The 27,938-nt window shown below is 35.3% G+C and overlaps 1 protein-coding gene across 1 annotated transcript in view; it reads left to right on the top strand.

Annotated features, from left to right (window-relative positions):
- The window catches only part of DCC (DCC netrin 1 receptor), a gene marked incomplete at both ends in the record, with an annotated part of 1,196,613 nt that overhangs the window by 554,106 nt on the left and 614,569 nt on the right, over positions 1 to 27,938 (top strand). Inside the window, 2 exons of the mRNA XM_080714768.1 lie at positions 20,693 to 20,843; positions 22,349 to 22,485. Of these exons, the coding sequence (XP_080570894.1) occupies positions 20,693 to 20,843; positions 22,349 to 22,485 (288 nt within the window). The remainder of the gene's footprint in view (positions 1 to 20,692; positions 20,844 to 22,348; positions 22,486 to 27,938) is intronic.

The following is a 27,938-nucleotide window of genomic DNA, read 5'->3' as shown; positions in this document are numbered from 1 at the left end:
CTTTATGGCTGAATAGAATTCCATTGTGTGTATTTCCCTCAGTTTTGCTATTCATTCATCTGTTGATGGTGATCTGGGTTGGTTCCATATTTTGGCTATTACAAATTGTGCTGCTATGAACATAGGTATGCATACGTTGCTGTATTTCTCTGAATTCAACCCCTTTGGTAAGATACCTAGGAGTGGTATAGCTGGATCATATGGTGGATCTATTCCCAACTTTCTCAGGAATCTCCACACAGATCTCCATAGTGGCTGAACTAGTTTGCACTCCCACCAACAGTGTAAAAGAGTTCCTCTTTCCCCACATCCTCGCCAGCATTTGTTGTTGTTTGATTTCTTTATGCTTGCTACTCTGACTGGGGTTAGATGGAATCTCAGTGTAGTTTTGATTTGCATCTCCCTGATGGCCAGTGATGAAGAACATCTTTTCATGTATCTATTAGCCCTTTGTATCTCTTCTTTTGTGAAGTGTCTATTTAGTTCATTTGCCCATTTCTTGATTGGGTTGTTTGTTTTGCTAGTGTAGAGCCTTTTGAGCTCTTTGTATACTCTGGATATTAGCCCCCTATCAGAATGGTGGCTGGTAAAGATCCTTTCCCATTCTGTAGGCTTCCTCTTTAGGTTACTGATAGTTTCCTTTGATGAGAAGAAACTTTTTAGTTTGATGTTGTCCCATTTGTTTATTCTTGCTTTAATTTCCTGAGCTTTGGAGGTTTTGTTGAGAAAGTTACTGCCTGTGCCAATATGTTGTAGTGTTGAACCTATGTTCTCCTCTACTAACTTCACCGTCTCAGGTCTAATTTCTAAGTCTTTAATCCATCTTGAGTTGATTCCTGTGTTGGGTGAGATATAGGGGTTTAGATTCATCTTTTTACAAATGGTTAGCCAGTTCTCCCAGCACCACTTGTTGAAAAGGCTGTCTTTTCTCCAGCGTATGTGTTTGGCCCCTTTGTCAAAGATTAATTGACTAAAGATGTGAGGGTTTGTTTCTGTATCTTCTATTCTAATCCACTGCTCAGTATATCTGTTTTTGTGCCAGTACCATGCTGTTTTTACTACTATTGCTCTATAGTATAGTTTGAAGTCTGGGATTGTAATGCCTCCTGCATGTTTCTTGTTATTGAGAATTGCTTTGGCTATTCTAGGTCTTTTCCTTCTCCATATGAAGTTCATGATTGATTTTTCTAGGTCTTTGAAGAATGTCACTGGTATTTTAATGGGAATTGCATTGAACCTATAGATCAGTTTTGGCAGAATGGCCATTTTGATGATATTTATTCTGCCTATCCATGAGCACGGGAGATCTTTCCATCTTCCAAGATCTTCTTCTATTTCTTTCTTTAATGTTTTATAGTTTTTGTTGTAGAGGTCTTTTACATCTTGGGTTAGGTTTATTCCTAGGTATTTTATAGGTTTTGAGGTTATAGTGAATGGAATTGTTGTTTTTGTTTCTTTCATTGTGGATTCGTTGTTGGCGTAAAGAAAGGCCACTGATTTCTTTAGGTTGATTTTGTAACCTGCGACTTTGCTGAATTTGTCGATCAGCTCCAGAAGTCTTTTGGTTGAGTTCTTTGGGTCTTCCAGATAAAGGATAATGTCATCTGCAAATAAGGATAGTTTTACTTCCTCTCTTCCTATGTGGATTCCTTTGATTTCCTTCTCTTGTCTGATTGCTGCAGCAAGAGTCTCAAGGACTATATTGAAAAGGAGTGGTGATAGTGGGCATCCTTGTCTTGTTCCTGACTGAAGCGGAAATTCTTGCAGTTTTTCCCCATTCAATATAATGTTGGCTTTGGGTTTGCAGTATATTGCCTTGATGATGTTGAAGTACTTTCCTTCTATCCCAATTTTTTGCAGTGTTTTTATCATAAATGGGTGTTGGATTTTGTCGAATGCTTTTTCAGCATCTATTGCTATGATGATGTGGTTTTTGTTCTTGGTTCTATTTATGTGGTGAATAACATGTATTGATTTGCGTATGTTGAACCAGCCTTGTTTTTCTGGGATGAAACCGACTTGGTCATGATGTATTATTCTCTTGATATAGTTTTGAATGCGTATAGCTAGTATTTTGTTTAGAATTTTTGCATCTATGTTCATTAAGGATATTGGTCTGTAGTTTTCCTTTCTTGAGGTATCTTTATTTGGTTTGGGGATTAATGTGATACTGGCCTTATAGAAGGAATTTGGAAGAGTTCCTTCTCTTTCAATTTCCCGGAACATGTTATGAAGTATTGGTATTAGTTGTTCACTGAAGGTTTTGTAGAATTCAGCTGGGAACCCATCTGGGCCTGGGCTTTTCTTTGGTGGAAGAATTTTTATTGCCATTTCTATTTCTTTGGTTGTTATTGGTTGGTTTAGGCTTGCTATGTCCTCTTGGTTGAGTGTAGGAAGGTTAACTGTGCTTAGAAATCTGTCAATTTCATCCAGGTTTTTAGATCTATTGGAGTATAAATTTTTAAAGTAGTTTCTGATAATATTTTGAATTTCTTCACTATCCGTGGTGATATCTCCTTTTTCATTTCTAATTTTGATAATTTGAGTTGATTCTCTTTTTCTTTTGGTTAGGTTGGCCAGGGGTTTATCAATTCTATTAATCTTTTCAAAGAACCAACTTTTTGTTTTATTGATTCTTTGAATTGTTTTTTTGTTCTCTATTTCATTTATTTCTGCCCTAATTTTGATGATTTCTTGCCTTCTGCTGGCTTTGGGAATAGACTGTTGCAGTCTTTCTAGATCCTTGAGTTGTGTCATTAGGTTCTTTACTTGGTGGTTCTCCATCCTTTTTATGTGGGCACTCAATGCAATAAACTTTCCTCTTAGAACTGCCTTCATGGTGTCCCATAGGTTTTGGTAAGTTGTGTCTCTGTTTTCATTTGTTTCCATAAATTTCTTTATTTCTTCCCTAATTTCTGCCCTTACCCATTCATCATTCAATAGTGTATCATTCATTCTCCATGAATTTGAGTACTTTCTTTTGAGTTTCCTGTTGTTGATTTCTACTTTGATTCCATTGTGGTCTGAAAAGATGCATGGAATTATATTACATTTTTTGAATTTGCTGGTATTTTCTTTGTGTCCCAGGATGTGATCTATTTTGGAGAAGGTTCCATGGGCTGCTGAGAAGAAAGTGTATTCTGTAGTTCCTGGTTGAAATACTCTGAAAACGTCTATTAGGTCCATTTGGTTTATGGTTTCCTTTAGTTCTAAAGCGTCTTTACTCATCTTTTGCCTTGAAGATCGATCCAGTGGTGTGAGAGGCGTATTAAAATCTCCCAGAATTATTGTATTTGGGTCTACTTGGGATCTTATGTCCAGTAGGGTTTCTTTTACAAATGTGGTTGCACCCACATTTGGGGCATAAATATTTACTATCATTATATCTTCTTGGTGTATTGTTCCTTTTAATAAAAGGAAGTGCCCTGATTTGTCTCTTTTGATGTGTTTTATTTTAAAGTCTGTTTTGTTGGATATCAGGGTTGCTACCCCTGCTCTTTTTTGGTCACTGGTGGCATGGTATATCTTTTTCCATCCTTTCACCTTCAGCCTGTGAATGTCTTTGGCTGTGAGGTGAGTTTCTTGCAGACAGCATATATTTGGATTATGTTTCCTAATCCACATTGCCAGTCTATGTCTTTTGATTGGTGAGTTAAGTCCTTTGACATTAAGAGATATTATTGAAATATGATTTTTGTTTTCTGTCATTTTGTGTTCTGTCTACTCTTGGGTGGTGTGATCTTTCTTCTTTACTTAAATGGCCCACTTATTAACTTCCTCTCTTCTCTGATTCTGAAGTCTGCTTCTTTTTTCTTCCTTATGATTTATTTCTTTAAGAATTTTCTCTAGTGTTGGCTTTGAATTCATGAATTTTTTGAGATTCTGTTTATCCTGGAAGACTTTGACTTCCCCATTGATCTTGAATAATAGTTTTGCTGGATAGATGAGCCTTGGCTGGAAGTTATTTTCTTCCAGGGTCTGAATCACGTCGTACCAGTCTCTCCTAGCATTCCTAACCTGGGTTGTATAGTCTGGGGTGATTCTTATTGTTTTGCCTCTATATGTCACCAGTCCTTTTTTTCTCACTGCTTTTAAGATTCCTTCCTTGGCCTCTATGCTGGTCAATTTGGTTATTATGTGGCGTGGAGTGGTTTTTCTTTGGTCCTGTCTCAGTGGAGTTCTGTATGCCTCCTGGACTTGAAGATTCAAGTCTCTTTCCATATTTGGAAAATTCTCTGAGATTATTTCCTTGAAGATATTACAGATGCCCTTGGTCTGTACCTCTATCCCTTCCTCGATGCCTATTATCCGTAAATTAGGGCGCTTCATATTATCCCATAATTGCTGGATGTTTAGGTTTTGTTGCTGTAAAGATTTCTGTATATCGCTGACTGTGTTTTCGGTTTGGGATGTACTGTCTTCTAATGTTGATATTCTGTTTTCCATTTCATCTAATCTTCCAGAATTTCTTTCTATTGCTGTCTTCATTTCACTTATTGCCTCTTTCATTTCGTTCCAGACCTCTTTCTGATTCTTTTTTAGTGTTTCTAGTTCACCTTTAACCTCCTCTATACTCGTTTTAAATCCTTTCATCATATTGAACATCAAGATTCTGAACTCCCCTTCTTGCATTTCTAGTAGGTCAGTATTCGTGATTTCTGATGTCTCTTCATAATTCCTGGTTCTCATATTTATAGCGTTCTCTGTCTTGTTTTTCTGATTTCTACCCATCGTTCGTGAGTACTGTGCTTAGTCAAATCTTAATATTAGGAGTTTGGGGGTATTGGTTAGTCAGCAGAGCCTTTCCAGTGTTGAGGGTGGGTGATGTGCAAGGAGCTGGGGTGATTGGTAAAGGAGTCGGGTTACGTAGAGGATATGTTAGGTTGAGAAAGACTTTAAGTATGATAAGGTAATAACTTGTTAGGAATGAGAGAGAGTTAACTACTAGGACTCTTGTCGTTGGTAGAGTAATTATGGGTATAAGAGATACTTTGAGTATTAAACCAGGAGGTATATTATGGGGAAAAGTTTGGGGGGAGAAAAGTATGTAGGTTAGTGTGGGTAGGTTTGTAAATAGGGATGATGGGAGGAGCAGACAGACATAAAAAAAAAAAAAGAATCCACCCAAGATACCAAGACTTTTATGTAATCCAAGAAAAATGAAGGAAAACCAATAAAAGGAGGAGAGTGAAGAGAAAAAAAAAAGGAAGGGAAGAGGAAGAAAGAGGAAAAAGAACAAGAAAAAAGTAAAAGGAACTAGCAGCTGTGTGAAATAAAAAAATAAGGCAAACTATCCAATGTATGTATGTATGTATGTATATATATATATATATATATATATATATATATATATATATATATATATATATATCACAACAAGTTAAAGTAAAAGAAGTGTGGGTTAAAAGAAAAAAAAATAAGTCAGCAATAACCCTACCAAAACAAAAGCACTATAAAAGCAAAATACAACAAAACATCCACATTAAAAGTAAAACAAACAGTCCTCCTTATTTACGCATTTGGGGTCAGGTCCAAATAATATGTGTGTATCTGATTGCTTTGGTAGCTTTCAGAATACCATCCAATGTCTCTTAGTTTTCTTTGTACTCTATTTTTATCTTCTTAAGTCACTCTGGGTGTTTGGACACCTTTCTCTCCTTTAGCTGCTTTAGGTTCATGTGTCCGGATGTCTGATTTCACTGTTATTTGATTCTGTACAATTCACAGGTTCTGCGAAATTCTAACCTGTGGTCAGCACCTCTGCACTCACCACCCTAGCCTCCAGCCTGAGCGTCCCTACAGCAGGGGTGGAGAATGACCAAAGTATAGTTGAAACCTCCCCCTGAGGTCCTGAGCAGATTTTGTGGCCCGATGGATTTTCTTGTGTCTCTAGAAATTCCAGCTGGGCTAGCCGGTGTGGTCCCAAGATGTACCCTGGGCAAATGGGTGCTGGTTCCTGGATGCCCACACTTACTGCCAGAGCTCTGCCTATTCCAAGAGTGCAGGCTGGATGCGCTGCTAATACTGGACCCAAGTGAGAGTGGATGCAGCTGTCTATTGCTGCTGGTATGCTCTTCCAAGGTGTATTGAGCTGTGTTCTTTGCTTAGCACTAAGCCTCTGGTTACCAGGAGGGTGGGAACACCCAGCGGTGGGCCAGGGGTGCAGGGTAGGTGCTCAAGGGTCCAGTGCGCGTTGTCCAGCAATGGTCTCTGCCTCCTGTGGGACGTAGAAGCTGGGGGTGCCCCACGGAGATTTCTGGGTCACCCAGGGCTTTTGCAGCCTGGAAGGCCGGCTCTGGCAAGGTAGCAGGGGCTAGACACACAAGCAGACTTCAATTTAGAGGCAGCAGTGTACAGGTACTGACTACCAGCAGGGGACCGTGGCGCAGGTAAGGTGCGCGAGGAGAGTGCTGGGGTCTGAGGCTTGAGCCCGTGCTGGGCACACGCTAGGACCCCAACTTACCAGGGCGCCCTCAGGTACCTGAATTGGTGCAGGAGTCCATGGAAGTCTCTATGCAGTTGTGATCTTGTCGCTGGTGGGCACACAGAATTCTGGAGGCTGCTGCTCGCTGTTTATGATGCGGTCCTAAGCTCGTTTTTAGTCCCGAATTATCTTTCCGTGGTAATTTCGGGCAGGCAGCTCCTTGGGCAGCTGCAAAGGCAGCCCGCCGTCAGCGTTCCGATCGGGTGTTCCTATTGTATTTGCAGCCGGTCCCGTGTCCGATCTTTGTTCTTTTTCTTCTTCAAGTTCAGGGTTCCGCCGAGGTACCTGGATGTGTTTTGGTTCCTGGTATGTATTTATTTTGTTGATTTAGACACTGCTTTCTAAGTATTTAAACTTTATTTGCTTCAGCTACTGAGAAGTGCTATGTCCCTCAGTCGCCATTTTGAAAAAAAAAAAAAAAACTCAATCTTTTTATTTTTTGAAATAGGGTCTCACTGAGTTGCAAAAGGCCTCACTAAGTAGCTGAGGCTGTCCATTGCCCTCGATTCTCCGGTCTCTGCCTTTCGAATGCCGGGATTATAATCATGCACCACCATGCCTGACCCAGATCTTTTTAAAAATGTGAAATAATAAGATAGACATTGTTTTTCTTGGAATGGATCAAGTTCCAGCTACAAATTATGATTTTCATAAAATAAAATTAATAACTGTGGATAAATAGACAATTTCTGTTTGATTTTGAATTTCTTAGAAAATAATTGTCACCCAATACTATTTTGGAAGATATCAACAAGGTCTAGTGTTTCTACTTGAAAACCCACATTCTAGAGACCAATTATATATTTACAAAGTCTATAATTCTAATGTCACCAGTGATCTCCCTCTCGTCACATCTATGTGTTTTTCTACTTTCACCCTTGATCTTGAATAATGCTAGATATTGATTTTATCATCTCTTCTTAGCTACTATTTCCTGATGGGTTAATCTTTACCAAAGGTCAAAATAAAAAATAATGTACATGAGATTGTTGTACTCATAAAAGAATGAATATTTTTTGGAAAGAAGTGCCTGTCTCTTTCCCATAGTGAATTAGGGCTAATATATGGCTACTTTTACATTGACTAGGACTATGACATCTGGCAGCCTGGGTTGGATAAAGTGAAAGGTGTGGTAATCTTAAGAGTCACACACATACACAAATTTTTTCCTTAGGGTATGTAGAAGCCAGCCCTATAATCCTTGAAGCCATGTCAGAAGAAAATAGGGAAAAGACCACTAGAGCCTTATTTCTTCTCTGGTCTTGTTTGGCACCAATTTATTCCTAGGGCATCAAAAAGACATATGCAATCATAAATTATAGGCACACCCTTTTTATTCCACCTTGACTAAATAGGAAATAATCTAAATAAGTTTTGTTCATTATCAAGAATAAGAGCTAGAATAAAGGCCTAATAACTTTCTAGAAAGTTTTAAATGTTGTTATGCATACATATAATTTACGAAGGTTTTTGGATTCTCTAAACTAACTTTGACATATCATAATGGCAACATTTGTTTTCTAGAATTCTGTTGTCAGCTGCAGAAAAAAATTTAAATCATTCTAAAAATGAAAAATCACTTCCTTCAAACCTGCTACAAAATGAAACTGTGAGACCAAAATTTGCCTGTGAGACAGGAGAGGAAGAGCCATACGCTAGCGATAAGAATAGATGCTTTCCTTCTTTCTCTAAATTCTAACTACAAATAGCAATATGTGTGTATATGGAAAAAGAAAGAGGAAATATGAACAGATGTAAGAATATTTACAGAGATGGAGTGTCACTTTTAGCACTGAATTGGTGTAAATGAGGAAGGAAAATAATAGAATCCTAGGGTGATGAATGACAGCTCCTGAGAAATGGCTCCCGTCTCCCTCTATGTTCAAAGAGCCTTGGCTTACAGCCAAATGGAGTTTTTCATGTTTTATTAAATAAATAAAAATATGATCAGTCTGGATTAGGCTGGTTTTTTTCCCACTAATAACATCAACCACAAACATTATAAACACAAAGGGAGAAGGAGGGCCGTGAAGTTTTTCACTTACAGCACATATTACAATATATACCTGATGTTATTTGAAGACATGCAGGTGCTTATTGACACAGAACCAGGAGTATGAGTAAGGAACCAGCAGGTGAGTAGTAGGTGAGGTTGAAATTGGAGATGTAGACAGAGGAAGCATGCTTAGAGAAGTTAATTTATAAATCATATATATGGGAAAAAAATAGAAGGGAGTACCCCATGGTAGCCTGCAGTGAGCTTTCATTTCCACTTGGAAGTGTTTGATATTCTATTGAGTTGTGAACTTAATAAAGAACATCAAGACATATGCAGTAAAGAAAAAACAATTTTTGAATTCAGAAAACATAAAAATTCAAAGCAACTACTGGTTGAATTTGAGGATGGTTATTTTGAGGATGGCATGTATTAAGCTGTGAAAACCGGCACTTTTTTCTTGCTGACACAGATATCCACAATCCATAATTTAATTCTCTATGCCTCAGTTGTTCTTTAGATTCAGCACTATACATTTAATGCTGAGGTTCCTAAATAATAGTTTTGGAAAATGGTTCCATTAAATGAAAACCACTGTCATCAAAAGGGGAGCCTGCATTCTGGGTTACTTTGGATAGTCAGAAACACACCAGTGTCCTGGGATGCTTGTGAAGAGTTTCCTTTTAAGCCAGGCGTGGTGGCTCACACTTATAATCCCAGCATTTGGGAGGCTGAGACAGGAGAACTGAGGTTCGCAGACAGCCTCAGCTACTTAGTGAGGCCCCTTGCAACTCAGTAAGTTCCTGTTTCAAAATAAAGAATAAAAAATAGGGCTGGGGGTGCAGCTCCGAGGTAGAATGCCCCTGGGTTCCAATTCCAGTACCTAAAAAACATAAAAGGAGTTTCCTTCTCCTCTACATAGTATCTCAGATTTCTTGGTTTTTATGAGGGCAAGCAAAACTATTTGGCCTCCTGAGGTATTTGGAAAATTCTGTGAATGTGGAGAGTCAAACCTAATGTCCACCTGGCCTCACAGACTGTATAATATATTAAAAATGGTAAAAATATTTTTTACATATTAAAGATGTTTTAGTGATCTTTTCAAAGTTTGTTACCATCATTGCCTTTTCTCGTGTTTTGTTTCTAAATTTCATTTATTTCTGCTCCTTTGGTTGCACACTCATGATTTTATTATTTTTATACTTTTATTGGTGCATTATAGTCTCACATTATAATGCAATTCATAATTATTGTGACATACATATACATAACAATTAGTGTGCTTTTATCTTGTTAGTGTATTTTATTTAGCTTTTTTACTTTATAAGATAGGAACTTAGATAATTGATATATGTTTATTAAAATGCCTTTAAACAGAAAATACTCTCTCTACTTTCAAGAGAAGACCTTTCTCTTTTTATTGTTTATTTTGAAAGGGTCTCACTGAGTTAAAAAGGGCCTCGTTAAGTAACTGAGGTTGGCTGTGAACCAGATCCTCCTGTCTCAGCCTCCTGAATTTCAAGTGTGCCAGCACTGCTGGCTGAGTAGACCTGTTATGCCTTTTTATGGAGTTGTTCCTGAAGATAGTTCAGTTTTTATTTATAATTATGTTAAAAGTAGGCAAATGTGACACACTGTACAAAATACAGTACTTGATGACTTTTAATAAATCTTTACTTAAAGGTAATGATTAGATATATTTAGGTTTGTGCTGTCTTCTCCAATGAAAATAAGAATAATAATAGTAGAAGGAAGAGAAAGAAGAAAAAGAAAATGGGGATATGGCACAAATAGGGGAGGGGAGAAAGAAGGGCTGTACCTATAAATTTATATCAGAAAGATATAAAACTATTTCTATATTGAAAGGGAATAGGATTTTAGGTCTTTTGGGAGGATTATCAATTTCTTAGACTGTGTCTACATCACTTTTCAAAATATGTCCCATGGATCCTCAGTTTCCCAGGGAGAGTATTGTGAGGTCAAGTCTATATTAAAACTAATTATCTTTTATCTGCTGTAGTTTTCCATGTTGACTTAAGAATGTCCTTTATTGATATTATTTAGTCTTCTTAAGTGCCCATTGTTTTTAGTATTTCACATGACTAAATGAGAAAACTCATGAAGGAAATCCAAATACAATAAATTTTGCACAGTAAGCATTTTTGTGACCATTCGAATTTCAAACTAAACGTAGCTACTTTTTTATCATGGAAAATTATTTTTGCTTGAAAGGACAATCAATAGAAAACCCATAGCTATTCATCCTTGGGTACTTGCTAGATATTTTTCTCAAGAATGAGCAAAGTGAGACAGTTTGGAGAAAATAATATTTGCTGCAAAGAATGAAATTCAAGCTTAAAAATCTAAAATCAGAAATTTGGAGCCAGGTGTTGTGGCACATGCTTATAATCTCAGCATTTGGGTGGCTGAGACAGGAGGATCACAGGTTAGTGGACAGCCTCAGCTACTATGTAAGCTCCTTTGCAACTTAGTGTTTCAAAATAGAAAATAAAAAATAAAAAATAGAAAATAGAAAATAAAATCAAAATAGAAAATAAAATAGAAAATAAATTTTTTTTCAAAATAGAAAATAAATTTCAAAATAGAATATAAAATAGAAAATAAAAAAATAGGCTGTTTCAAAATAGAAAATAAAAAAATAGGACTGGGGGTGTAACTTGGAGGTATAATGCCCCTGGGTTCCATTCCCAGTATTGAAAAAAAGAAAAAGAAATTTGGAAAACTTATTTGTCACTGGGCTGTAGACAGCTTTCCAACAGTAAAAGTAATTTCCTTTGGGTTTGGTTATGATAGCAACTTTATTTTTGTATTCTATAATGGTATGTGTCAACATTTGGAAGACCTGTCTAATGCAACATAGTATTTGAAATGACCATTGATTGATGTGATAAAATCATACATGGGTAAAAGATCCATTCAAAATACAAGACATACCAATTGATTTTTATAATATAGCACGAACTATTTACTGATATAGTATCAGATACAAGATTTCACATCAAAACTAACTTACAAGAAACTGCTCGTTGAGATTTGGTGTAGAGTTAAAGGATGATATCTACAATTATCTGAAAAGTCTGTCAAAATATGTCTTTCTTTACAGCTACCTATCTGTTTGAAATCAGATTGTTTTCATGTAATTCAACCCAAATCACATACAGAACAGTATTAATACACAAAGTAACATAAAAATATAGTTATTTTAAAATTAACCACTTATTAAAGATATTTATAAGGCCTACCACTGTTTCCACAACATTTTTATTTAGAAAAAAATTAGTTATTTATTAAATGTCCTTGATACGGTATAAATATTTAATAAATAAATTTTGCTTGGTAATATGGTAAATATTTGTAGCTATCACCTACATGAACAAAATCTCTTTTGTTCAATAATACCTAACAGTTTGCAATGCACTGTCTAAATCAATATTCTTTCTTTGTGTATGTGTGATTGTAGATCAGTCCTCTCCAACTCAGATAACAGATTAAGCCAAAATAGGCCAACATTTCCTTTTAAAAAGAAATTATGCTAGGGAGAAAATGGGTCATAGAAGGAACTCTAGTCAAAGAAAAAGAAGCTATAGATGAACAAATAAGGTGACCTAACTGAGGGGGATGGAGAAGGAAGAAAGAAGTTTCCTAATGTACATGAGGTACATTGACAAAATTATCAAAGTCAATCACTAAGCCAAACATGAGAAGGAGGGAGAAGGGAGGGAATGGGGTGGGAATTGAGTAAGGGCTAATTGAGTGATGTGTGCATGTATGTCTCCACCATCTTGTACTCCATTAAGATGTGTGACTATAATTTCTAATTTTTTAATTAGAAATTAAAAAAAAAGAAGAAGCTAAAGTAATGGGCTGGGATACGAGGTGAGGAGAGCAGGTAAAGGTAACAAGCTGCTATCTGGTGATTTTATACTTTAAGGCAATCTGCCTAGTTGAAAAGGTAGCATTTTAATAACCATCTTGTCCTTTTTTTTCTACTACCTTCTTTAACTCTGAGGAAGATTGGCTCTACAGCCCCTTTGCTGGCAGACAGAAGACCGAGTTAAAGAATCAGGCATACGTACATATAAAAGATTATATAAACATATATAATTTTATATGTATATAAACATATAGACCTTATTATATTATGTATAATCTTTTTCCAGCAGAAAAAAAAAAACTAAATTTGGTTTTATTCCAAGCAAATCATGATGGCTTGTCACCAGTTTAGACAAATGTAATTTTGTGATTCACTTTCCTGGCAGCATGCTAAAGAAGACTGCTTTGTAACTTTAATATAAAAATGCAATGTCAGAAAAAAGTCCGTTTTAGCTAGTTTGATTATAAAACAATTGCCAAATATGTTTTCTAGAATGCATACTTACAAATTGCTCCCAATTATATTTTAAAATATTTCATATGTATTAAATGCATACAGAATATACACACAGTTTCAAGTAAAAGCAAAATGACCATGTGTGTGCCCACCACCCGGAAACAGAACCTTGGTAGTCAGCTCTTTGTAACCGAGACCAAAACACCTGACAAGAACAACTTAGAGAAGGAAAGATACATTTGGGCTCGAAGTTTCAGAGGTTTTAGTCCATGGTCTATAAACTCCTTTGCTTCACATCTGAGGGAAAAGAAAACACAAACCGCGCAAGGGAAAGGCCAAGGAAAACTACTGCACTCACAAGAGCCAGGAGGGAGACGCGAATAGGCCAGGACAAGATAGGTTTCCCCAGCCACCTACTTTCCCCAACCATGCTTGCAGTTTCTGTGGCCTTTTAATATTCCATTCAGATTATTAGTTCATCAAAAGAATTAGTCCATTGACAAAGATAGAGCCCTCATGATCCATGGATTCCTAAAAGTTCCCCCTCTGGACATTGTTGCATTGTGGATCAAACCTTCAATACGTGAGTTTTGGTCAGGGGATAATACATATCTAAACTATAATGAAAACATTATAAAGTTGAATTCTATTACCCTTTCCTGTAATTAAAGTAGGCTCATTAATTCACTTAAAATTATTCATGTTCTATTAGCTGTGTTCTAGCTATAGCTAGAACACAAGTGATTTGATCAGTCATTACTAATTTCATCTTATTTTCATTATAATCAGTTTAGTCAACAAGAGTCACAAAGTCCACACCTCTTAGGGTTTTTTCATGTATACTATTGTGGAGCTTAATGAGAAAAAAATTTTTCATTTGCTTTTAAACATTTGCCTTAAGCTTTTGTTATAAAATTTTATGATGTTTTTATTCTTTGTATAATTTTTCTTTTTTTGCAATACTGGGGATGGAACCCAGGGGCATTCTGCCTCCAAACTATATCCCTAGCTCTATTTTTTTACTCTTTATTTTGAAACAGGTCTCAGTGAGTTGCAAAGGGCCTCACTAAGTAGCTGAGGCTATCCACAATTCTCCTCTCTCAGCCTCCCAAATGCTGGGATTACAAGTGTGCATCACCATGCCTGACTAATTTTTATATACTTTGCAATAGCAAAGTTCAAATAAACTCTTCACTCTAAAGATGAATGCCCTTTGGAAAGCCTTTGAAAATAAGAAAAAGTCATAAATGAAAATAACCACCCACAATTTTGTCACACAAATTTAGTTTCAACAAGTTCATCTTATCCTCATAATTTTAATATAAAGTATACTTTCTTAATCCTCTTCTAGAACTCACATTTTAAAGGAGAAACATAAACAAGTTTAATATTGTTTTTGTCGATAGCCAACAAACATCCTAGCAGTACAAAAATAGAATCCAAATTCAAACTAAAATAACAACAAAAATGATTAGTTGGCATTTTAAGTTGTTGGGATAAGTTTGTATTGTTCTCATTTTTATGTGTAGGTTTCAATAATTTATTGCTGAATAATGAACTCCTACAAAATTCAGGTCTTAAAATAGCAACACTTTCGAATCTCTGATAATTCTTCAGTTTATTTGAGAAATTACTGGGTTTTAGCTGGACTCATTTATGTGTAGGCTGGGGTAGGGGGCAAAAAATTGATTCCCTCACATCTGATAGTTGTCTTGGGACCCTAGCCTTTGTCCTCTGTCATTCTCCAGTTGGCTGGACTGTCCTGCTAGTCTGAGATACAAGGTTAGAAGCTGAAGGCATCTTGATTCCTGATTTCTGAACTTATACAACATAACTACCGTGGCCACTGTGGGTCATAAGTAAAACACAAGGGCAGGCAAGATAAGTATAGGAAAGTAGAGGATGCCACTTTTAGACTGGAGGAACTTTGCATATTTTATGGTTATATTTGATATGCCTAGTGTTGTGGATCATGTGAACTATTCTCATATTCATTTTATATGAAATATTTTCTATTAGCTTTTTGGGGACATTTCTTAAAACTAGAATTTATTAGATAAGATACAGAGAAATGTCTTAGGGGAAATTAAATTTAATTTCTCTGCCAAATGCTGAAATTTTTATACATATAATCAGGGTTACAAACTTCGTTGCTATGAAGCCACCAAGGTAATAAAGAAAACAAAATGGGTCAGGTCAGGTTTGGGGAAAACTGGAATATGTTGCTTGATTTAAAGGTAAGAGAGATTACTGTGTGAAAAATTTATTTTCCAGTGATCTCAAGACTACTGATATTTTTTAAATAAAGTAAAAAAATCTTGACAAGTTAATTTGTGGGTTTCAACAAACTTATTCTAAAGGTTAAGTAGAAAGGGACTCAGAATGCTAAACATAAAACTGAGGAAGACAGGATGGAAGATCAGCAGAGGAATGGAAATGACTTACCATATGATCCAACAATACCACTCCTGGGTATCTATCCAAAAGAAAGGAAACCAAACTACTAAACTAATGCATGCCTATCTATGTTCATAGCTGCTCAATTCACCATAGCCAAACTATAGAACCAGCCAAGATGTCCAAGATGTCAGATGAATGGATTACAAAACTATGGGAATATGTACACAATGGAATTTTACTCAGCCATAAAGAAAAACATAATAAAGTTATTTACAGAGAAATGATGGAACTGGAGGACATTATGCTAAGTGAGATTAGTCAGTCACAAAAAATAAGAAATTGGATGTTCTCCCTAATATGCGAAAGATAGAGAGAAAATGGGTCAAAGGAGGAAATCTAGGTGAAGAAGGAGATTCTATAGAGGAGCAAATAAGGTGACCTAATTGAGGGTATGGGAGGAGGGAAAGGGAAATTTTCTAATGCACATGATTTACTTAAACAAACATCAATGTCAATCACTAAACAAAACATGAAAAAGAGGGAGGGAGAGGGAATGGGGTGGGAACTGGGAAAGGGCTAATTGGGTGATGTGTGCATGTATGTCTCCACCATCTTGCATCACATTAAGATGTATGAATACAAAACACCAATAAAAAACATTTAAAAATTAAAAAAAAAACTGAGGAAGAAGCAAAAAGTCAGAGGTTGTCAGAGGATGGATGCTACCAGACTTCAGGCCTTAAGATAACATTATAGTCACAACAGTGTGATGTTGCCAAAAGAATAAACAAAGAGATCCATGGAATAAAATGGAATTTTCAAATATTCCCATACAATATTGTCAAGAGATCTTTGTCACAAGAGCAAATAACAAGACAATGGAGAAAGGACAGTCTTTTCTATAAATGGTTATGGAAAAACTGAACATCTGTAGGCAAAACAAAAATCTAGATACAGATTAGTTAATAATTTACAAAGATTAATTCAAATGGATCAGATGATACCTAAAAATAAAACACAATATTGCAATACTTCTAGAAGTTATGGGAAATCTAAGTGATCTTGAAAGTGGTATTGAATTTTCAGATACAACACCTAAAAGTTATGAAAGTAAAAATGTTAGCTTTTATTAATTTTTTTTAAATTTAGGCAATGCTAGGAGAAAAAAAGCAAGCCATAGATTGAAAAAATATGTGTGTGTCACATCCAAAATATATAATCAAACATTTTTTTTTTTTTTTTGGTACTGAGGATGGAATCCAGGGGCATTGCACCTTCAAGGTACACCTCACCCCTATTTTTTTTTAGTCTGTTTATTTTTGAAACAGGGTCTCATTGAGTTGCATAGCTCCTCACTAAGTAGCTGAGGCTGTCCGCGAAGTGCAATCCTCTAGTCTCTGCCTCCCGAAGGCTGGGATTACAAGAGTGCTCCACCATGCCTGGCTTCTAATTGAACTCATGAAACTCAATGACAGAACAATAAACCAATCAATGAATTAAAATAGGCAAAATATTTTAATAGGCAACTTACCAAAGAAGATAGGAGGAAAGGCAGCACGTGAAATAGGCTCAAAAACATGTGTTATGAAATCACAAGTTAAAAACCTATGATATAGTTAGTACTATACGCCTATTAGAATCAAACAAGCATATAAATATGACAATACCAGATGCTGGTAAGGATGTCTGGTGAAAAGAACTCTCATTCATTGCTGGTGGGAATGAAATACTATATAACAGCATAAGACACCTTGGCAGTTTTTTTTTTTACAAAACTAGCCATATTTTTTAACATATATTTAGCAATTGCACTCTAAGTTATTTATTTGCTCGATTGTGTTGAAAATTTAACTTGAATTGAAAACCTACATGTGATGGTTGTTTATGTCAGGTTTGTCCCCAATTATCAAAAATTGTCCTTCAATAGATAAATAAATTGTGATATATATCAGTATACATACATACCCATACATACATACCTTGAAGCATTACCAAACCATAAAAATGAATGAATTACCAAGACACAAAAAGACACAGATGAGATGGGCATGGTGGTACACACCTGTAATTTTAGTACCTGGAAGGCTGAGACATGAGGGTCACGGGCTTAAGACCAGTGGAGGCAGCAAATTAGGGAGACCTTGTTTCAAAATAATAAAGAATAAGCTGGATGCTGGCATACACCTTTAATCCCAGGACTTGGGATGTCAAGACAGGAGGATGGTAGGCTCAAGGACGGCCTCAGCATGTAATGAGACTCTCATTAACCTAGTAAGATCCTTTTTAAAAATAAAAATAAAAACATGGAGCCATGAGTATAGCTCAGAAGTACAATGTCCCTGGGTTCAATCCCCAGTACCACAAAATAAATAATACATAAATCAGGCTGGGTGTGTGCAAATGTAGAATACCCCTGAGTTTTCATTCCCACTACCACACAAAACAAAACAAACCCCCCACAGAGCGATGTTAAATGTGTATCGTTAAGTGAAAAAGTCCAGTCTGAATGGGCAACATGCCTTGTGATTCCAATAATATATGTGGCATTCTGGAAAGGCACAATAATAGAAGTGGTAAAATGAAGTCAGACGTGGTGGCATTTGCCTGTAATCCCAGTACTATGGAGTCTGAGACAGGAAGAACAAAGGTTTCAGGCCAGCCTCAGCAACTTAGTAACACCCTCAATAACTTAGTAGGACACATTTAAAAATTTAAAAAGGAGCCTGGCGTAGTGGCATATGCCTGTAATCCCAGTACTTGGGAGGCTGAGACAGGAGGATCACAGGTTCGCAGCCAGTCTCAGCTCTCAGTGAGGCCTTCTGCAACTTACCCTTTTTCAAAATAAAGAATAAAAAATAGGGCTAAGGTTGTAGCTTGGAGGTAGAATGCCCTTGGGTTCCATCCCCAATACCAAAAAAAAAAAAAAAAAAAAAAAAGATTAAAAATGAAATAAGCCTGGGGGTATAGTGTAACTCAGAGGTAGAATACCCCTGTGTTCAAACCCGTGTGTGTGTGTGTGTGTGTGTGTGTGTGTAATAGTAGTAGTAGTAGTGGTAGTAATAGCAGTAGTAAAATTATCAGTGATGGCTTTAGGTCTGAAATAGCTTAGTAGTAGAAAGATAAATAAGCAAATATCAGGGGATCTGTAGGGTTGTGAAACTCCTTAACTGATAATGTTAGGGTAGACACTTCACGTGCATTTGTAAAAACTTGTACAAAATAGAGTTAACTTTAATGTAGACTGTGGACTTTAGTTAATAGTAATATGTCAATGCTCGTTCATTAGTTATAAAATGTGCTACATTAATGCAAGAGGTACTAATGGACTTGCTAATGTAAGATAGGGGAAACTGAGTGGCAGGGAATGGGGTTCTGTTCTATAGAAACTGTACTATCTGTCCAATTTTTCATAAATAATTTTTTTAAATATTTTAAAGTGGAACTATTTTGTATCTCATGGTTTTGTTTTCTGATAATGTATAATCATTTGATTTCAAATGTTGGCTCTTCTATTGATAAATAATTTGCCTGTATATACATCCCAGGTGAATTTTATTTTAGCCAGAAGATTAAATGGCTCTCATTTAATGTTTCCCTTGAGTGATTTTATAGAATATATTATGTAATATATGTAGAGGAAACATTTCCGCTGAAGGAAAGGTGGTAAAAGTAAAGTGTTTGGATGAATAGCCCTGCATTATAAAGACAGCTATTTGTAAATGCACATTTTGGGAACTTGCTCATTGCAGAAAACTTTTCCTTCAGCATTATCATGTTTTAAACCATGTTTGTTTAATTTGAAAAGTCATTTTCAATAGGACCAATGAAACATATCGCTAGCAATTTGCAGAAGTGTTTGAGGCATTTTTCTTACAATATTGGCTTAATAAGGATTAACACATTCAGGAAGAGCTAGTAATATTTTCGTTGTGCAGTGTATTTGTTCTGTTGCTGGAACAACTAGAAACAGAAAGCAGAAGACTGGGCAAGTGTGAATTTCTCCCTTTCTCTATGCACAGAGTAATTTAGATGACAATTATTGCTCCTATTATAAACTTGAGAATTGCTGTTCTTCCACTATCCTTTGATTAATGTATGTGTGGATTTGGGTCACATGGAAGAAAATTAACGTCAATATTAAAATAGGCCCCATATTTCCTATCATATCACTTTCTCTCTGATCCCAGCTGCCTATAGAATGATAAAGTTAGACCTAATCTCCCTCAGCAATTTTCCCTTGATTCCGGTCCTAAGACTTCACTGCCCCATTTTTTATACCAATATTTTACTTTGAGTTTGCATCTTGATCGATTAGCTGTTAATTCCATAGAAAGCATCAAATTGCAAATAGTCTTATTAAATATTCTAAGATGAGGATGTTAGTGAGAATGTGGACATACAGTATCATGTCTACTTAGGAATCTAAAATCTGGTTAACATGGTCAGGGATTATTGCATGGGTAAAGCAATGTCGGCCAAGTCCGCCTGACCAAAAAAGCATTGTGTTCTAGGCATTAGGTGTGGTCCATATATAATGGAAAAAGGGAAGCTCTTTGTACAGAGAGAACTTTCTTGAATATTGAATCCTGTGCTTAGGACTCTTTGGGTTGTTGGTTTGTTGTTGTTGTTGTTGTTGTTGTTGTTCTTGTTTTGCTTATTCTAATCTTATCTTAATGACTTTGGATCTAATGAGTTACAAGGTTGAAGAACATGAGTTTTTAGGTTGTACAGAAACTGTTTCAATTACTTGCCAGTAAAAATGAATAATGCTGCATATATAGAACAAGTAATGTGTGTGCAATGAAGCAGGAGAATGTGAAGGGATTCATCCACCCAGGCTCAGCTCCAGGGAAACACTCTCAATCTTTAAAATATTATTAAAAATAATATATAAAATGCCAGATATATTGTTCTAAAACATGTGAATGTCAGTTATACAAATGTGACCCTCTTTTAGACGAAAGAAAATACTTTCTTAAAATTTATATGTGCCAATTACTACTTACTACTTGTGTGTTATTTAATACAATTCTGATATTTTTGCTTATCTTATATATAAAGCCACAAAAGCAAAAACAAAGCAGAAGAACGTGGAAGAGATATTATTGGAAGACATTAAATATACCAACACCAACAGATGTTCTAAAACATTTAGAAAACTTACTAATAGTATTGTCTGGTTCATCAATGACACTTGTAGCCTGAATGGGTATCCTGTAACCTCCAGCTTATGTCCTTTGCCTTATACCAAGATGTGTCAACAACCAAGAATATTCTAATAGCATATGCTTAGAATATGGAAGATGGGAACATTCCAAGGAGTTCATTCTTGAGTTTCACTGTTATCTTTTTATTTTTATTTTTTCAATCATCTTGGATCTTCTAGAGAAAAATGATTAAATCATTTAATCTTTGCAGTATTTTTTCATAAAATATATGGTCTTGTGTTTCCTTTCCATAGATCCAGGACTGCACAGGCAGCTGTATTTTCTGCAAAGACCATCCAACGTAGTAGCCATTGAAGGAAAGGATGCTGTCCTGGAATGTTGTGTTTCTGGCTATCCTCCGCCGAGTTTCACTTGGTTACGAGGCGAGGAAGTCGTCCAACTCAGGTATCATACGTTTAGGACTTTGGTGAAGTATGTACCACTGTTTGTCTCCCACTAATATGATATAAACACCTAGAAATGTTAGATTTATCATTATGATTGAATTTTTTTCATTCATTGGGATGATACAGTGTATCAATGATGTATACTCCCTGGCATGAGGAGTGAGGAAGAGTGAAAATTCATTAGGATCAATTCTGAAAATAAATGGAGAAAGCCAGGGTAGCCATGGAGATGATCCTGCCCAAAGAGTATTCAGCAAAAATACTTGGATGATCTCATTTTTAGGAAGCTGTATAGAGGGGATAGATCTTAAATGTTCTCACTACAATGATCTCATCCTAAAGAAGCCAATATAGAAAGGGTAGATCTGAAATGTTCTCACTACACACATGCACAAAATATAACTTTGTGAGGTCATATATAGGTTAATTAGCTTGATGTAATAATTTTATACTCTCTATATGTGTATTTCACATTATATATACAGATATGTAACATCACAGTGTATACTCAAATTATATATATATATATATATATAATCAATTATATATATTCAATTATGTATATTCAACTATATATACATGTCATATATATCTTCAATTCTACCTCAATAAAGGTGAGTGGAGAAAAATAACCAAAATTTTTACTGTTCAATATATAGCATGTCATTATAAAATTTGAGCAGTTTTATTTTAGCTCCAATTATGTCTCTGACTATCGTAGCTATAACAAATACTTAAGGTAAATCAGGAGAATGTGGCTGGCCTTAAATTACTGGAACATTAATAATTAGGTAGAGTTAGAAAGTAAGCCCTTAATATAATGAAATACTTAGTTTAAAACATCTTGATTAAATGGATCTCACTTAAGAAATTAATTTCATTGATTCAGAGAACTCATGTACTCCTTTTTAGCACATTTATTTTCTATGATGAGATAGGTCCATAGATCATAAATTAATCTTTAAATTTATTTTATCCTAAGACTACATTTAGATAACAATGCATGGTCTATCACATTATTTCTGAGATCATTGAAGCTCATATCTGGTTATAGTCTCAGCAGATATGTGTTCTCTGTATAGAGCCAGGCACTTTCGGCTTACTATGAAGTAAGACTTTGTACAGAATCACTAAATCAGATTTGGGTCACAGGGTACTAGCTTCCACTCTGGGGAACCATTTCTTCGGGTCTTGTGGTTCTCAAAGTTAAAGTGAGATATTTGGATTAGATTAATTGTAAATTTCTTTTCAGCCTAAAGAAATTGCCAAGTTTATTCTACTTTATCTCTGATTTTGACACATAGCCTTATAATGGAAGTAGTTTGCCTTAAACTAAGTTTAGATCAATAACTGAGATGTTACCAAGTACCTGTGATAGAGGGTTTCTTTCCAGTTTTATAATTTGAGGTTTTGTGAAGTTTGTTCAAACCTCTGATCACCTAACCTGATATACCGGTTAATTATTAATGTACTATCTGATTACATATATCTGATGTCTTACAGGTCTAAAAAGTATTCTTTATTGGGTGGAAGCAACTTGCTCATCTCAAATGTAACAGATGACGACAGTGGAACTTACACCTGTGTTGTCACATATAAAAATGAGAATATCAGTGCCTCTGCAGAACTCACTGTCTTGGGTAAGTTAAAAGTCTGGTTGAATTCACATGGTATACTTTGAAATCTGTCTCTATGATAATTTAAATACTTATCACTGCTGGAGTTTATTGGTGTTTATTGGTCTGAAATTGCAAGGTTATACTCCACATATATTCTCTGATGAATTGCACAGGGGTTAAATACAGTGTTAAAATATACTTATTCATTCATGGAAATCCACATATACTACTTTTTATTTCTAGTGATACAACTAAAAATTACCTCCAAATTATGGATTGCCAGATGTATTATGTAACAAGAAGTTCCAGAATATCCTATATGGGGAAAATAAAAATGATGAAAATTAGAGAAATTGGACATAAATGTCCTTGAGTGGAAAAACAGATGTTATTCAATACGATGGGGGCTCTGGCATTAAATTCAGTGTATTATTAATATGGAAATATTGTTAGTGTTATGTGGAATTGAATCACAAAAATAAATGTCTAAGAAAAACATGCACAGCAAGAATATAATTTAAAGAAATTTAAGATGCATGAATGGGCTCATATTATTCAGAAAGGCAAAGTATCTTATGTAGCAGTGCAAATTAATAATTCTTACATATAGTAGGTGCTTAAACAAATATATATTTTTCACACACTCCAGATTTTTATTTAGTTATTTGAATCATATAGCTTGAAGAAACTGCCTTAATATATGTATTTTATTTATTCTTTTCTATAACACAACAACAAAAATGTCTGCCAGTTTTTCAACTATTTTTTCTTTGGGATAAATAATTTTGCCTTTTAATGAACTCAAGAAAACCCCGGCTGGGTGTAGTGGTGCACACTTGTAATCCCCGCACTTGGGAGGCGGTGACAGGAGGATCGCGCAGGTTCGAAGCCAGCCACTAGCATAAGATACCCTGTTTACAAATAAAAAAGTATAAAAAATAGGTCTGGGAATGTAGCCTGGAGGCAGAAGGGATTACAGGAACCCCAGTACCACCAAAAAAAAAAAAAAAAAAAAAGAAAGAAAGAAAACAAAGAAAGAAAGAAAACCCCAGCTATTTAAGAGTTACTCAGTACAAATGAAAACGTATACTTTTAACCTAGATCATAATATTATCATGTTGTCTATCTTATTTTTTGTTCTAACATTTATTCAGAATACACTTTGAACTGTGGACCAATAATACTGTGTATGATGGTTTGGAAAATGGAGTTGCTTGTTACTTTATCACTCCCTAAAGATTAAATTAAGAATGGGCAAAAGACTAATTCTTTAGATTTAGAGGTGACATTATTTTTCTAAAATATTAGCCACCTTTAAATTGAAAACAATTTAATTCAACCCTATTTTATGATTTGGTGAAATGAATTAAATAGAGAATTTTATATTCATAATGTCAAAGTACAGAAACACAGAATGGCTTTCATAGAAATGATCCTGTAATGTGTATTGTTGATAAAAATACAAATGTTCTGGAGTAAGCTAAAATTTATGCTGATCACAAAAACTTAATAGCAAATATATGAGGTCAGATTTCACATCAAATTAATGTACAGTATAAGGCTTCATTAATATCCAAGTCAAATGGCTATACAAACTGCCTTCTGAACATAAACTAATGTAAATTAACCAAGTTATACAAATATGGGCATAGAGAGGTCAACCCATACTGGCATTCATTTCCTTCATGAGTTGTATAGATTCTTGCAAAATGATTGTATACTGCTTGATGCATTTAAAACTATCCAAAGATATAAAGGAACAATTAATTATTTCTTCTACTTCAAGCATTTCATTTCTGCCTCTAGTTCTAGTAGCTTGGCATTTTTTTCCCCCATAATTGTAATTTCCTCATGTCTCATTGAAGAATGGGTAACCACATAAAACTTGATAGTGACGTCACCTTCAGATACTTCTGCTTTTTTCTTATGCCAGGTGCTGGGTCTCAGTTACATCACTTCTGGTGAAATTTGACTGGTTTTCATTTGTGTTACATAAAAAATATTTTGGTGTAATGGTAATAACAATAACAAAACAATGGAGTATAATAAAATTAATATGTAATGTAGTTTAATTACACAAGCACAAACATATACAAGCCTGTATGTTTATGCATATACACATGCATATGTGTATATGTGTGTGGATGTACGTTTATGTGTTTGTACACATGCATGCATGTACATGGACATAGGAGAAACAGCATTTTTTTTAGTCTTTTTATTTATTTATTTATTGAAACAGGGTCTCACTAAATTGCAAAGGGCCTCACTAAGAAATAGCATTTCTTGATTACAAACAACGTGAGACATTTATTTTCCTCCCCCCAATAGTCTCTCTGGAAGTTGTGCAGGTGGAACCCATTAAATACTAACTAAATGCACTTATGTACTCTAATAATTTTGTGCCAATTGAGAAATAAGAAAAAGTAAGGTATAACGTGAGTCAAATATCACCTTTTTGAAAGAATGTTGCCACTGACCCTGTAATTCATATCTGTGTGAGCGAGAAACCTGTCCCTCTGGCCAGCTGCTGTGGGTCCTGACCCTGCCTGGAGACTCGGGGCAGCAGAACAATTGCTCCCTTTGGTCAGATGTGTCCCTGGAGGGGACAAGCGTGAGAGGGCCTCCTGCCAACTTCCAATCTCATTGAGCTATTTTTCCTGATCCACCCTCCCTGCCACTCAAAGAAGAGTCAGTATGGAAGAAAGCATGGGGAAACAGGAATTTTGACTAGACATGCCCCTCCCATTGGAAGACAACCCCAGCTTCAGGACGGAGGATTCACCATCCTACAGAACCTTAAGTGTTACTCTCAACCCTGGTCTGTGAATGAGAGCTTTGCTGCATAGAAATATGTCTCAGGGATGCTCCAGGATTCAAATCCAGCCAGTCTGTGTATATGTGTATGTTCTCCAGTTTTTTAAAAAAAATTCTGAATCGTATATTTTAAATTCTATTAAAACAAAGCACTAGCCCAAACATCCTTAAATATCTTTATTGTTTCTTTGCTCATGCCCTAAAGAAAAATGATCTGGAAGTGTTTATCCTTATCAGCAGTACAATAATTTACCTTGTACCAAAAATGCACATTTTCCTCCACAGTATTTTTATTCAATTAATTTTATAACATGGAGTCTCTATATAATAATTTGAATCAATTTGCCATCAGTCTTGTTAACATTTACACACTCATTGAACCACTCATCTCTGTTACTTGAAAGAGCCCTTTATATCAGAAGAAAAGTAACTGTGTGAGCTCTGTGTGTGTATAATATACTTAGCCACTCTCCTTATGGTTATTGGTTTTTTGCCACTTATTTTATTTTTTATTCTAGATGAAAACTCTGTTTCCATTAATATGGATATATATTACATGTCAAGTGTGTAAATTTGAGGTATTATTAATTTTATAAAAATAGAATTATGTATACATCTTAGGGCTTGATGTTTATATACTTATCTTTTTGGTAAAAGGAATCATCTTGGTAAATGAGTATATATATTTCAAACATCTATAAACCTTGTATGATTTATATCTATTATAGAAAGCTTGATATAATTGAGGAAGCGGTGGGCGTACTGTCTTAACTATTTTATCTTGGCTCTACAAGTGAATGTTGATAAGATAGTTGATATATAGTTTTGACTATTCTAATATAAAGTTAGGATCCCCTTACTGAGTTTATTTGAAAAACAGAATTTATTGCCTTTTCAGAATTAGGTGATGAAGAAAAAATAGTCTATCAATGTTAAAATTTGTTCTTCATAACTTTTAAGAATTTAAGCTTGTTTATATTCTTCAAAAGATAAAATCTCACAAGAAACACAGTCTGGTGTCTGCACAACTTTAATCAAACATATTACCAGGCTCTTGTTTTGTCTTTCAACTTGTGCTTCTGTCTTACACATAGTGAACCTTCATATACTCACAGAGTTTTAAAATATAGCATCATTTTATACGGAACAAAATTAAGAGAAATGCTATTCTCTTTCTTTTTTTTTTTTTGGTGGTACTGGGGTTCCTGGAAACCCTTCTACCCCTCTGGGCTACACTCCCAGACCTATTTTATATTTTTTATTTATTTGGAAACAGGATCCTCCTGTCTCCGCCTCCCAAGCACGGGGATTACAAGTGTGCACCACCATGCCTGGCCGATTCTCTTTCAAAAGAAAATTCTCAGTAATTTCAAGGAATAGATATAATTTATATATTATATTGCATATCATATTATTTCGAATTATATATATGTATATGTATATATTATATATTATATTAATTATGTATATTATATATTACATACTATATGTATATATAATTTGGAATATATAATATAATTTGAAACCTATCATTTACATTGGCCTCTAATAAAATAAAAAAATCAAAGGTCTCATAATTATTAAACCATATGGCAATATCGATATTAGACAAGATTAATGAGTAGAATATTTTATATATTATATTTAGACCTGGAATTTGTGAAGATATGCAGGGTTGGTAGCGTCTATTGTCACAGAAGACAGAGCCTCTAACAGCCAAATAAGGAGGGGCTCCAAAGAAGGAGACGCAGAGGAAGGCTGTCTAAAACTTGTTGCTAGTTTATATTTTGTTTAGATATTTAGCATCATGATGATTCTTTAAACCTAAGTTTTCATATTTTTATTTTAATATTTTCAAAGTGTCTATCTGAATCAAGAATTATAATCTGATTGTAATTCAGAATCCACCCTTTCCTCCTTTCCCCTTCCTGACCCCTGTGCACACCTCCACATACACACACACTGGCAAGACAAGCCTCGGTGAACATTCAGGAGATTTGCTTTAGATCTAGATTGATCCAGTGTCTAGATCAATGCAGAAATGCATATTTTAAAAAGGTATTTAATCTTTCATCAATAAAATGTCTGACTTGTACCTGCATTATGCACAGCACATACAGACAGAAGAGACAGGTGAAGAAGTCACTCAGGAAATGCTCTTCTGTAGAAGCCCTCAGGTCTAACACCAGTAAGAAAAAAAAAATAGAATAATTTTGAACTTTCCAGAATGGATTCTGAAATTCACCTTAAAGCAATCTGCATCAATTGAAGATAACAGGTTATTAAAAGTTTCCTTATGACTGGGCATTGTGGTGCATACTTGTAATCCCAATATCAGGGAGACTGAGACAGGAAGAAAACAAGTTCAGGGCCAACCTCAGGTACTCAGAGAGCCCTTCCACAACTTAGTAAGACTCTGTTTCAAAGTAAAAAATAAAAAATGAGGCTAGGGGTGTAGCTCGTAGGTAGAATACGCCTGGGTTCCGTCCCTAGTACCCACCCAAAAAAGTTTTTTCTGTGCCTATAGATTTTCTAAAGTATTTGCCCATCAGAATTTTAGAAAAAAGAGGCTTGTGTGGTAGTGCTTGTAATCTTAGTATTTGGGAGGCTGAGACAGGAGGATGTAGGTTTGAGGCCAGCCTCAGTAAGTTAGTAAA

Source organism: Muscardinus avellanarius (assembly GCF_963383645.1).
Source record: "Muscardinus avellanarius genome assembly, chromosome: 17".
In the NCBI taxonomy this organism is placed as follows: domain Eukaryota; kingdom Metazoa; phylum Chordata; class Mammalia; order Rodentia; family Gliridae; genus Muscardinus; species Muscardinus avellanarius.
Note: the sequence above shows the minus strand (reverse complement) of the source record. Positions and strands in the feature narration are given on the sequence as shown.